The sequence below is a fragment of the Triticum aestivum genome, chromosome 7D, assembly GCF_018294505.1.
Source record: "Triticum aestivum cultivar Chinese Spring chromosome 7D, IWGSC CS RefSeq v2.1, whole genome shotgun sequence".
NCBI classification, from domain to species: domain Eukaryota; kingdom Viridiplantae; phylum Streptophyta; class Magnoliopsida; order Poales; family Poaceae; genus Triticum; species Triticum aestivum.
In genome coordinates this window covers 528,282,705-528,296,419 of record NC_057814.1, presented here as the reverse complement: position 1 = coordinate 528,296,419, position 13,715 = coordinate 528,282,705, and the positions used below count along the sequence as shown (strand labels likewise).

Genomic DNA, 13,715 nt, shown 5'->3' with positions numbered 1-13,715 from the left:
GCCATCATGACAAGCAAGCAATCCAATACACGAGCAAACAAGAAGCAAGCAAAAAAGAGGCGAACGGAAAAGAGAGGGCGAAAAAACGGCAAGGGTGAAGTGGGGAGAGGAAAACGAGAGGCAAATGGCAAATAATGTAATGCGAGGGATAAGAGTTTGTGATGGATACTTCGTATGTCTTGACTTGACTTGACTTGGCGCGAATCTCCCCGGCAACGGCGCCAGAAATCCTTCTTGCTACCTCTTGAGCACTGCGTTGGTTTTCCCTTGAAGAGGAAAGGGTGATGCAGTAAAGTAGCGTAAGTATTTCCCTCAGTTTTTGAGAACCAAGGTATCAATCCAGTAGGAGACCACGCTCGAGTCCCACGCACCTACACAAACAAATAAGAACCTCGCAACCAACGCAATAAAGGGGTTGTCAATCCCTTCACGGTCACTTACGAGAGTAAGATCTGATAGATATGATAAGATAATATTTTTGGTATTTTTATGATAAAGATGCAAAGTAAAATAAACGGCAATAGAAATAGCTAAGTTGGAAGATTAATATGATGGAAAATAGACCCGGGGGCCATAGGTTTCACTAGTGGCTTCTCTCAAGAGCATCAGTATTACGGTGGGTGAACAAATTACTCTCGAGCAATTGATAGAATTGAGCATAGTTATGAGAATATCTAGGCATGATCATGTATATAGGCATCACGTCCGCGACAAGTAGACCGAAACGATTCTGCATCTACTACTATTACTCCACACATCGACCGCTATCCAGCATGCTTCTAGAGTATTAAGTTCATAAGAACGGAGTAACGCTTTAAGCAAGATGACATGATGTAGAGGGATAAACTCATGCAATATGATATAAACCCCATCTTGTTATCCTCGATGGCAACAATACAATACGTGTCGTTTCCCTTTCTATCACTGGGATCGAGCACCGCAAGATTGAACCCAAAGCTAAACACTTCTCCCATTGCAAGAAAGATCAATCTAGTAGGCCAAACCAAACTGATAATTCGAAGAGACTTGCAATGATAACCAATCATACATAAAAGAATTCAGAGGAGATTCAAATATTGTTCATAGATAAACTTGATCATAAACCCACAATTCATCGGTCTCGACAAACACACCACAAAAGAAGATTACATCGAATAGATCTCCAAGAGGAGGAGAACTTTGTATTGAGATCCAAAGAGAGAGAAGAAGCCATCTATCTAATAACTATGGACCCGAAGGTCTGAGGTAAACTACTCACACATCATCGAAGAGGCTATGGTGTTGATGTATGTGACGCCTCCGATTTGACCGTACACTAATCATGCACGCAAATGTGTACGATCAAGATCAGGGACTCACGGGAAGATATCACAACACAACTCTACAACATAATTAAGTCATACAAGCATCATAATACAAGCCAGGGGCCTCGAGGGCTCGAATACAAGTGCTCGATCATAGACGAGTCAACGGAAGCAACAATATCTGAGTACAAACATAAGTTAAACAAGTTTGCCTTAAGAAGGCTAGCACAAAAGTAGCAACGATCGAAAAGGCAAGGCCTCCTACCTGGGACCTCCTAACTACTCCTTGAAGCCGAACTCCATGTAGAATCATCCTCGGGATCTCTAGCTCCTGGACTCCAGCATCTGGTTGCGACAACCAGGTATAGAGAGGGAAAAAGAGGGAGAAAAGCAACCGTGAGTACTCATCCAAAGTACTCGCAAGCAAGGATCTACACTACATATGCATGGGTATATGTGTAAAAGGCCATATCGGTGGACTGAACTGCAGAATGCCAGAATAAGAGGGGGATAGTTAATCCTGTCGAAGACTACGCTTCTGGCAGCCTCCATCTTGCAGCATGTAGAAGAGAGTAGATTGAAGTCCTCCAAGTAGCATCACATAGCATAAATCCTACCAGGCGATCCCCTCCTCGTCGCCCTGTTAGAGAGCGATCACCGGGTTGTATCTGGCACTTGGAAGGGTGTGTTTTATTAAGTATCCAGTTCTAGTTGTCATAAGGTCAAGGTACAACTCCGGGTCGTCCTTTTACCGAGGGACACGACTATTCGAATAGATAAACTTCCCTGCAGGGGTGCACCACATAACCCAACACGCTCGATCCCATTTGGCCGGGCACACTTTTCTGGGTCATGCCCGGCCTCGGAAGATCAACACGTCGCAGCCCCACCTAGGCTCAACAGAGAGGTCAGCACGCCGGTCTAAATCCTATGCGCGCAGGGGTCTGGGCCCATCGCCCATTGCACACCTGCACGTTGCGTACGCGGCCGGAAGCAGACCTAGCCTAGCAGGCGTTCCAGTCCAATCCGGCGCGCGCCGCTCCGTCGCTGACGTCAAGAAGAGCTTCGGCTGATACCACGACGTCGAGTGCCCATAACTGTTCCCGCTTAGTTGGTTAGTCTGTATAGACCAAATGGCCAGACTCAGATCAAATACCAAGATCTCGAACGCCGACCAGGGCCAGGCCCACCTCTCTCCTAGTGGTCTCAACCTGCCCTGTCGCTCCGCCATAAAGTAACAGTCGGGGGCCGTCAGGAACCCAGGCCCACCTCTACCAGGATGGAGCCACCAGTCCTTTCAGCCCCCTCATCAGAATCACCTGCGGGTACTCAACGAGCCGACCCGACTTTAGTCACCAAATGTGTCATGTATATAAAGTATATAGCATATACCCGTGATCACCTCCCGAAGTGATCACGGCCCAGTAGTATAGCATGCCAGACGGACAATAGTGTAGGGCCACTGATGGAACACTAGCATCCTATACTAAGCAGTAGGACAGCAGGTAAGGGTAACAACTGTAGCAACAATGACAGGCTATGCATCAGGATAGGATTAACGGAAAGCAGTAACATGCTACACTACTCTAATGCAAGCAGTATAGAGAAGAATAGGCGATATCTGGTGATCAAGGGGGGGGCTTGCCTGGTTGCTCTGGCAAGAAGGAGGGGTCATCTTCGGTGTAGTCGAACTCACGGACATCGGCACCGGTCTCAGAGTCTACCGAAAAGAAGTGACGGAGGGGGAACACAATAAATAACAGAGCAATCAAATGTAACACAAAGCAAGACACGGCAATATGCGGTGCTAGGGGTGACCTAACGTAGTGGTAAGTGATACCGGCGAAGGGGGGAAACATCCGGGAAAGTATCCCCGGTGTTCCGCATTTTCGGACAGACGAACCGGAGGGGGAAAGTTGCCTGTTTGCTATGCTAGGGATGTGTGGTGGACGAATGGGCTGCGTATCCGGATTCGTCTCGTCGTTCTGAGCAACTTTCATGTACAAAGTATTTTCATCTGAGCAACGGTTTATTTTATATTGATTTTAAAAGAATTTATTAATTTCTGGAATTTATTTAATTATTTAATATATACATTATCCGAAACAGTGTTGCGATGACATCAGCATGACATCATGCTGACGTCAGCAGTCATCTGACATGTGGGTCCCACATGTCATAGACTGATTAGGGTAATTAGGGTTAACTAATTAATTAACTAATTAATTAAATTAGATTAATCTAAACAGGGTTAATTAACTAATTAATTAATTATTTTTATTTTATTTTATTTTTATTTTCTTTCTTTCTTTATTTATATATTATTATTCTTTTTAATTCCCCTTTTTCCTTTTTTTAATTACGTTCTAGGCGCGGGGCCCACCTGTCTGTGGCCCATAGGGGGTTCGGGCCCAGGGGCAGTGGCTCAGGGGCGCGGGGCCCCACCTGGCAGTGGCCCAGGGGCCACAGGCGGGCGCGGGCGCGGCGCGCGTGTGCGGCGCGGGCGTGGGCGTGGGTGACGGGCGCCCGTAGCCTGCCCGGGGCAGGGCGGGGCCGTGGCCATGGCGGGGGTTGCCGCAACGGGGCACGAGGGCCACGGCGGGCGGAGGCGGGGCGGAGGAAGTGGCCGCGGGGCAAAGTGGCAGAGGCGACGGCGGTCGCGGGCGAGCACAGGATGGAGGGGCGGGTGCGGCGCGGCGGAGCGTGGGGCGGTGCAGGGGGCGAGGTGAGCGCAGGGAGGAGGGACGGCCGTGCGTGCGGGTGGCCGCGGCGAGTGGAGCGGCAGAGCGAGGCGAGGGGACGAGCACGGGGCGAGGGAGCGAGAGGAGGGGCGCGGCTCACGGCGGGTTAGTAGGGTTCGGGGCAGCGGTGGTCGGGGTGGTTGATGGGGACGACGGCGACATGGAGGCAGTCCGGCGCGGAGGAGGCGCCGGCGATGTCGTGCTCCGGGCGGCGACGGACGAGGGCGAGGCGGCGGCGTCGAGCCCGATCCGATCTGGATCGGGGGAGGGAGGGGGAGAGTGGGGGCGCGAGTGGGGGAGTGGTGTGCGTGGGGGGTTAGGGTTTCGGGTGAGAGGGGGATATGGGGAGTGGCCGGCCTGGTGGCCCGGTTGGGCTGCAGGCCTGCTGGGCCGGAGCCTGAGGGTTCTTTTCTTTTTTTTTGTTAGTTATTTTTCTGTTTTGTTTCTTTTCTTTTTATTTATTTTTCTTTTACCGTTTTACTTTTAGTTTTCTTTTATTTTAGTTTTATAAAAATTATCACTAGCACTTAAATTAATACTTTAAAATATACTATTGCCACATTAATTCACAACCCAAATTAAAATAGTTTAATATTTTATAAAATTCAAAAGGCATTTATTTTAATATTTAAACCTCTATTTTAATTATTTTGAACACTTAAACATTTTATTAAATTTAGGTTTCTCCACCATTATTACCCATGATTTATTTAACACCTTTACAACATTTTAGTTTTGACTTTTGAAAACTTTAAATGTTTGACTTGATTTTGAATTGGTTTTGAACTAACGCGAGATTAGCAACAGTAACTAAGGTGACACGGCATGACTAACAGGGAATTACTGTCGCTTAAATATCCGGGCGTCACAATGTAGAAGCCCTCCGTGATCAATGCCCCCTACTGCGGAGCGCCGGAAAAGGCCCCAAGATGGGATCTCACGGGTACAGAAGGTTGCGGCAGTGGAATTAGGTTTTCGTGGATGCCCCTGATGGTTTGGGGGTACGTAGGTATATATAGGAGGACGAAGTACGTCGGTGGAGCAATGTGGGCCCCACGAGGGTGGAGGGCACGCCTGGGGGGGTAGGCGTGCCCCCTGCCTCGTTCTCTCCTCGTTGATTTCTTTATGTGGACTCCAAGTCCTCTGGATCACGTTTGTTCCGAAAATCACGTTCCCGAAGGTTTCATTCCGTTTGGACTCCGTTTGATATTCTTTTTCTGCGAAACACTGAAATAGGCAAAAAACAGCAATTTGGGTTGGGCCTCCGGTTAATAGGTTAGTCCCAAAAATAATATAAAAGTGTATAATAAAGCTCATTAAACATCCAAAACAGAATATAATATAGCATGGAACAATAACAAATTATAGATACGTTGGAGATGTATCAATGTGCATTACCGAGAGGGCCCAGAGATACCTCTCCGGTACTCGGAGTGACAAATCCTAATCTCGATCTATGCCAACCCAACAAACACCTTCAAAGATACCTGTAGAGCATCTTTATAATCATACAGTTACGTTGTAACGTTTGATAGCACACAAGGCATTCCTCCGGTATCCGGGAGTTGCATAATCTCATAGTCAAAGGAATATATGTATATGACATGAAGAAAGCTATAGCAATAAAACTGAACGATCATTATGCTAAGCTAACGGATGGGTCTTGTCCATCACATCATTCTCCTAATGATGTGATCCCATTCATCAAATGTCAACATATGTCTATGGTTAGGAAACTTAACCATTTTTGATTAACAAGTTAGTCTAGTAGAGGCTTACTAGGGACACGGTGTTTTGTTTATGTATCCACACATCTATCAAGTTTCCGGTTAATACAATTCCAGCATGAATAATAAATATTTATCATGATATAAGGAAATATAAAATAACAACTTTATTATTGCCTCAAGGGCATATTTCCTTCAGGCCGCTCCCCCCGGAGGTCTTGATGTTGCCCGCCTCGCGAGGCTTGGCCCCTTGCGAGGGTCTTGTCTTGAAGGTGTTGTGGATGGGCCGTACCAGGCCGTCGATGGAGCCACGCCATGGGCCGCAGGCAGGCAAGTCTGGGTACCCTTGTTCCCAGAATGCCGATAGAAAGGCTATTTCTCCCAAAGAAAATTGTTCCACCCACCCACCTACCTGTAGATGTCCCTCCAACTATTAAAGCCCCTAGTCTCGTCTATCTCCGGAAATGGCAAACAGACAAAGTCATTTCCATCTTGCCCCAAAACCCCAGTTCCTTCCTCGCTCTTGCCACCTCCTCCCTCCTCTCTGCCACCACTGAGCGCCACGTTGATCAGAAAGAAAAAGCTAGAGTGTGGTAGTGACCACGAAACACAACACAACAAGGAGAGGAGGGGCGTCATTGCCATCAAACGTCGGCGGCTATGTCGCTAACTCCCCGAGACCCTGGGGGGCAAGTCGAGGTGTTATGTGGCGTGACAGCCGCTGCTGAGCTACAACTAGATAATAGTTGAACAAAGGGAGTACTTTTTTTTTGTTGAGGCGTGTTATACAATACCTGAAAGAAGCACCCCTCGTATCAATTGACCGTGGAAAACATAGAAATACGCTTTCCAAATTGTCCTAGCAATAATCTGAGTTTACGCCTTCGCACTAGTCTCGTCACGACCACACACCTCATGGGCCCATCGACCAGATACCCATCCAAAACTTGCGATAGCGAGCAACGCCGTGCCCAAAAGCAATCCGTCCAAAAAACGCCCGGTCCCAACTGGCATCCACCTACCCGAGACGCACGCGCCTTCCTCGCATCCCCGCACCCTACCTCACCCTTAGAAAAGAAACACGCCTACCCCGCCACGTCACCTATCCGCGCCACCTCCTTTACCCCATTCTCCGCCACCCATCTCCAATCTGACGGCCCGCACCCCACATCACGCGGATCGTGGTCGCACCCCTAGTCCCAAACCGCGCGACTATAAAGCCATCCCCTCCCACACGACACAACCATCAACATTATCTAGACCCACCTATCTTCTCCTCCACCTGCAACCATCAATATTGTCTAGATCTAACCATATTCTCCTCCATCCGTCGCCGCCGCCACCACTCCTTAGACCTAACTATCTTCTCCTCCACCGGCAACCATGAACATTGTCCAGATCTAACTATCTTCTCCTCCATCCACCGCCGCCACTTCCACTCTCTAGATATGTTTGCCCTCGTAAATCCATCATCTATGTGTTTCCTCTTAGGTGAGATTGTGGTATTCTAAGGCACTGACGCACTGCACCATCCGCCCTTTCCCGACGCACCACAGTCGCTGCCCAGGCCATCCTCTTTTTACATCTTGGACGAAGACGGCGAGATCCAAAGTCAAAGGTAAGAAAAAATAATTTATTCTCTAGGAGCATAAAGGATTCTATTCATACCATCTTTTGTATTTTCTAGGGAGCATATTAGAACTAAATGCATATTTCCCAGGCTTCCATGGAAATCTCATTGTTCAAGTGCAGTAAGTGCGTTAAGATATTCAACTAGGATTATAGCAAGGCCCAGACGCGCCGCACCATTCACCCTTTTCTAGCGCACCACAACCATTGCCCCACTTGGAACGGAGAAGACGAGATCTAAAGTCAAAGGTAAGTAAAAGCAATTTATTCACTAGGAGCATAAAAGGTTTTTTGTTGATACCATTTCTGTTTTTCTAGGGAGTATATTAGAACTAAATGCATATTTCTCAGGCTTTTTTTGAAATCTCATTGTTCAAATGCAGCATTAAGAACTAGGATTATCCCAAGGTGTTCTTTGGAATTTTGTGTTTATGCCGATGAAGTTCTCCGAAGTAACCAATCAAGGGAATATGTATCCAACACAACACCCATCTCACTTGGGTTTTACATTTTTTCCAGCCTATCTTTGTTTGTTTTCCAATGTCTCTCTAGTACACATCCACCCCCGTAGGATTCTCTTTCGAACCATGCTTGGTTCATCAAGGTTTGCCCCAATAATCCACCGAAGTTTCTGTTGCCTTTTCTGGTGACCGCGATTTCAGAAATAATTGCTGATCTAACTATTAAAAGCATATCATGGTAAAAAGAATGAAATGTTGTTCTCCAACAAAATTTGTTCACCCACCCATCAGTGAATGTCCTTTCCTCAACTAAAACCCGTCGTCTCGTCAATGTCCAGAAATGGCAAACAGTCAAAGTCATTTGCGGCTTTCTTCTACACAGAGGGTGTGCATTGGAGCATGCCCGAAGAATTCCCCTTTCTCCATTTTAGGTTTTGTCTGTTTTTTGTGAATTGGGCAGCGTAATGTTAGATTTTGAAAGGGGTTTGAGCCGATTTGAAGGAATTGCTAAAACTATGAACTTTTTTTAATTTTAGTATCAGGAAAAAAGTCACTGCACGCCATTTGTTTCAGAGGGGTATTGTTTTTCCGAATGACGGGATTTCTGCATTCATTAAAAAGATAAGTTTCTTGATTAATTAGGAAACACCGAGCGAAAAACAGATATACAGTACTAAAGGAAACCGGGCGCAATCAGCACAGCCGCTGAGCGGTGCACACACCCCGATCCGCGCACCACCGCGCCCCTCGCGGCCGGAGCCGTCGCCCGAGCGCTGCACAGACCCCCGTCGGGCAGCACGCCTGGCACCGCACGGGATCACGAGGCCCCCGTCGGAGCCCCGAGAACCAGCGCCGCCAAAGACAGTTGAGGCCCCGCTGCCGCCCGTGCCGCCCAGACTTTGCCCAGACGGCACCCTCCAGCGGCGGCGAGGGGGAGGGGCGAGGCAGGGTAGGCCGACGGCGGCCGGCTGGGGCGCCCCGGTGCGGCCGAGGGGGCCGTACGGGAGCGAGCGAGCTGGGATGAAGTCAGGCGTGGAGGTCGACGGCGGCTCCGACCCTGGTGACGGCGCCGCTGGACTTCGGGATGGGTGGCGAGAGGGTTCCGGATCTGCTCTTTGTTGTGGAGGAGTTGGCCGGAGGAGGGAGATCAAGCGGCGGGGGAGAGGAGGGTGTCAGAGGGGGTATGTTACTGGCTTTGTAAGATCATCGTGCAGTCTTTATGTGTTCTTCTTGAAGAGTTATACAGACAAACTGTTCTTTATTGGGAAAAAAAATACAGAACAAACTGTTTCATCCAGTAATACTGTGTTTATAAACTTCTAAGGTACAGTGTTTAGTTGGATCACAGTCTTCTCTGTTGACATGTGGTAAATTCATCACTAGCATACATCATGTGCTGTCATTAAGAGGAAGCAGATGAAATCTAATCATTGGTGAAATGTTGCACTCATGTTTTGGGAATTTGACATTTTAATTTTTGCATTACTGAAGTATCTCTCATTGCTTTCCTTCAGGTTTTTTCTGTACAATATCCTCAGACAAGTAGCCGTGGAAAAGAAAGGCATGGCAAAACCATTGATGAGGAAGGTTGCAGAGTGAGCTGCAATTACTGCGTTAAGGTGGTTTTGAGTTACAACCGCCTAGAGCACCATTTAGCAGACATCAGGGGCAATGCCAGCACAAGCTTAAGGAGTTCACTTGTGGATCGCAAGAAGAGAAAGCTTGGATGCTCAGAAAAATGAAGACACGGAAGCATGAACATGATGAGGTTCCTCACACAAGCCCAGCCCTTCCATCTGCTCAAGTCCAGCAACCACAGCTACAACCAACTGTATCCAATAACCGCTGCTTTCTTCATTTTCTACCGTATTTGAGGCAGCCCAAGGAAATCACATATAATTCTTGTCAACTGAAACCCAAGGTTGAGGCAAGTGATTACTTCGATTCTCCGTCAGCAAAATCAATAGGCAAGTTCTTCTCCAAACCTGCACCTGAGCCTACGTACGAAGCTGTTCTGCAGGAGCAACTAAGAGAAACTGAGAACCGCGCAAAGGAACTCAAGCAAGAGTGGCAAACAAGTGGCTGCACTGTAATTGTTGATAGTTGGAAGAGCAAGTGTGACAAAAGCTTCGTAAGTGTCCTGGTGCACTGCAGCAAAGGTACGCAGTTCCTCACATCCATTGACGTCTCTGAAATCACTGAGGACTTGGATGAGCTAGAGTCAATGCTTTCTCGCGTGGTTGATGATGTCGGTGCCCATAACATTGTTCAGATTGTCATGAATGACGTGTCACCCCATATGCAGATGGCACGGCAGTATGTGCTAAATAAATATGACAGTTTTTTCTTCGTGCTATGTGCTGACCATTGCATCAACCTTCTGCTTGAGAAAATAGCAGCGCTCGAGCATGTCAGTGAAGTCCTAATGAAGGCAAGGGAAATTACAAGGTTTTTATATGGCCATGCACTGCCAATGAAACTGAAAGGAAGATATGTTCAGGTGGAGATTTTGAGCAGTTCTTATCTGAGATTTGTGGCAGTGTTCATCACATTAGAGAGGTTAGTTTCTGCAAGAGTAGGTCTGGTGCAGATGTTCAGCTCGCCTAAGTGGGTTCCCTCTGGTTGGGCTTGTCTTGATTTGTTTGAGCATATCCAGAGCATAGTAAAGACAGACGATGAATTTTGGCATGCTGCTGCTGAAGTCGTGAAGGTTACAAAACCACTTGTCAGTGTGTTGTATAAACTGGAATCTGATATCTGTGCGATGGGTATCTTGTATGAAGCCATGGACAGAGCAAAAGAAGAGATATCTCTCAGTGTCGGATATGAAAGTGACTTCTATTGGTGTATGATTGACAGGATATGGGATGGTTACTTGCATAGTCCCCTCCATGCTGCTGGTCAGATGCTAAACCCAAGGTTGTTTTACACAGCTGGATTCCAGCCTGATGCTGAGATCAGCAGCGGCATCGCGGCATGCACAATCCAACTGGACAAGGCTCATTACAATGCCAGAAAAGCGTCTGCACAATTGGAAGTGTATGAAAAGAAGTTGGGCTATTTCGACACAGATCCAGCAATGCAGCAAATCATGGAATTACCACAAGGTAAGCTACACCCTAACCTATTGCAAAATGACCACTCCCTAACAAGCCACTGACGGTAGTGCCTTTATGTGTCATATGTACTTGATTTTTTCCAATCTTTAGAGTAAGCTGGAATAGTGTCTGAGGTCCTCCACAAAATCTGGTATGTGCATTTGTGCACCGTAACATACAGTGCGCCAACATATTTAGTTAGCATGTGAACATGGCACAAATATATCATGTCATAAGTGCACTTCTATTCAAAGTTCAACTCCTCTGCATTAGCCTAACTTGTCGACATGGTTGTTTAAATAAATACTCCCGCCGTTCCATATGTAAGACGTTTTTGCATTATGGGACAGAGGGAGTAGTAGAGAAGTTAAAAGGTTTACAGATGAACGTGTAGAATAATCAAGTTCTCTGCATCAGCCTAAGCTTGTCAACATAGCTGCTTAGTTAGTTGCAAGTTGCAAACTGGGGTATATGGTCTGCTTAAACTGTACAGGAGCCTTCTCTTCCTCCATTTTCACTTCAACTTTCAAACCCAAACATTTACACCCACTGAGATGATCACCATTTCATTCATCCATTCATATCATACTACATGAATTACGCACCTTCTTACCGCGCTTCACTCGACATTTGCAGTTGAATGGTGGTCGACGCACGGGGCTCGCGTGCCCGACCTGCAGACCCTGGCGAGGCGTGTCCTGAGCCAGACGTGCTTCGGCGCAACCAGGTACAACATCGACTGGAGCCTGTCGGAGAAGCTGCACGCCCAGTGGGACGAGATGACGCCGCCCGAACAGGAGAGGTTCCGGCAGAAGGAGTACGTCCACTACAACCGCGTCCTCGCCCGCGCCGCCCCTCTCCTGCACGGCTCCTCCGTGAGGCAGCACGACAGGGTGACCATGGTGCTGCAGGACTGGATCAGGCCGCAGAAACAGGCCGCTGGGTCGCCACTGACTGAGTGACGGCCTTCACTTGATGCTTTCGCCTCTCCTCCGTTCTGTTATGTGTATGTGTGTGTATGCTGCTGTAATGGTGTGCAGCAGTAATCTGTCGGATGCTCACTAGTAGCACTCCCTTGGTACTGTCGTGGTCTGTTATGCTGTTGAGACCCTGCTGAATTTCCAATTTTGTTATGTTGTTGAAACCCTGTTGAATTCCTTAAACTCCTGCTGGATTACCAAGTTTGTTATGTTGTTGAAACCCTGCTGAATTACCAAGTTATTATTAGTGTGTGTATGACATAAACGGTAGTATATTCTACTGTGAATTACTCCCTCCGTTCCTAAATATTCGCCTTTTTAGAGATTTTAAATGAACTATCACATACAGATGTATATAGACATATTTTAAAGTGTATATTTACTCATTTTGCTTCGTATGTAGTCACTTGTTAAAATCTCTAGAAAGACAAATATTTAGGAATGAAGGGAGTAATTTTATCTTCAAACAGCATGTCGTGGATTAGCCTTTTCTTCAGGGTATTGTGGCTTTGCTAGCGCTTTCATGCTTGTTTTTTCATGTTCACTGGGTACAACAATCATCATCTTCTTCTTTGTTTTTGTGTTTTTGCGAAAAGGTACAACAATCATGACGGTAAGGAGTTCTTGTAATCTCCTACTTTCTTCGTTTCAAAATAAGTGTCTCAACTTTATACTAACTTTAATACAAATTTATACTAAGTTTAAGACATTTATTTTAAAACGGAGGAAGTACTAATTAGCAAACCAATCACAATTTTCAATATGGAACACATAGCTGCACCAAACCTGTCCCCTCTCGCTTAGAACTTAGAAGCAAGCTTCCAGCAGACAGTAGCAACAAAGGGCGGCCAAGCTGTCAAAACACAAAGAAAGAGAGAGAAAAATGTATGTCGGCAAGCTGGTGTCGCTACATTCGTATTTCTGCAAGTTCGATATACTTCCTCCGTTCCTAAATGATATGAGTTATATACGAATGTATATAGATATATTTTAGAGCATAGATTCATTCATTTTATTTTATATATAGTCCATAGTGAAATATCTAAAAAGACTTATAAGTATTTAGGAACGGAGGTACTAGTAGATAAATCAGTGTACATTGTATGCTCCGAATAAGAGAAAAATGGAATACGACACTTCCAGACATGCTCTGTCTGAATTCTGTAACTTAGTTTCGGATAAATTGCTCTGGAAATATGAAAAGGTCTCAGAAAACGTTGATCTTCAGCTGTTGTCATTTCAATAAACGGTCTAACTGCCTATTTTTATTTATCATTTACGAATCATAAATATCTTTTCGCACCAGAAGGCCCAGCGTGACGGACAGCTACGAGGCTGGTTGAGGCAACCACTCTTAGGCGCGTTTGGTTGCCCGCATGCAGCCCAACCAGGCCCGCACAGGATGTGCGTGGCCTGTTTGTTGGCTGGGCTGCATGCGATTCGTGGCCCGCATAAATCTTAAAGCATGCCTCAGCCTGGCCTAGCGGAAAGTTTTTCGCGAGCCTGGCCCGGCGTGGCCACGCGTGCGAGGAGGCTGCACGCCTCGGGCAGCGCGGGAGAAGGAGGGGATGTCTCATAACTCCCCTCACTCTCTTGTCACCGCCCCGCGCGCACTGTTCCCACCGCTCCTCTCTGCCTCAACGCCCCTCCCTCTCATCTTCTCCGATGGCTCCGCCTCGCCCACCGCCGCGCCGTCCTCTGGCCCCGTCGACGAGCGCATGGCCAGGATCCAAGAGCGCTAGGTGGTCGGGCTCCAGAACTCGTGCAGGGACCTG

At 47.1% G+C, this 13,715-nt stretch overlaps 1 protein-coding gene across 3 annotated transcripts; it reads left to right on the top strand.

Annotated features, from left to right (window-relative positions):
- The first annotated feature begins 7,030 nt into the window (after positions 1–7,030).
- Positions 7,031–12,200, top strand: LOC123167604 (uncharacterized). 3 transcript variants are annotated; one of them, XM_044585442.1, is made up of 4 exons: positions 7,031–7,390; positions 7,493–7,650; positions 9,377–10,969; positions 11,597–12,200. In XM_044585442.1, exons 3-4 carry the CDS (start codon positions 9,589–9,591, stop codon positions 11,920–11,922), a joined length of 1,707 nt encoding a protein of 568 aa, XP_044441377.1. In that variant the 5' UTR covers positions 7,031–7,390; positions 7,493–7,650; positions 9,377–9,588; the 3' UTR covers positions 11,923–12,200. The 3 variants fall into 3 exon arrangements, with proteins under 3 accessions (XP_044441377.1, XP_044441378.1, XP_044441379.1); XM_044585443.1 differs by lacking the exon at positions 7,031–7,390 and having other exon boundaries at positions 7,474–7,650; XM_044585444.1 differs by lacking the exons at positions 7,031–7,390; positions 7,493–7,650 and adding an exon at positions 8,529–9,043.
- The last annotated feature ends 1,515 nt before the right edge of the window (positions 12,201–13,715 follow it).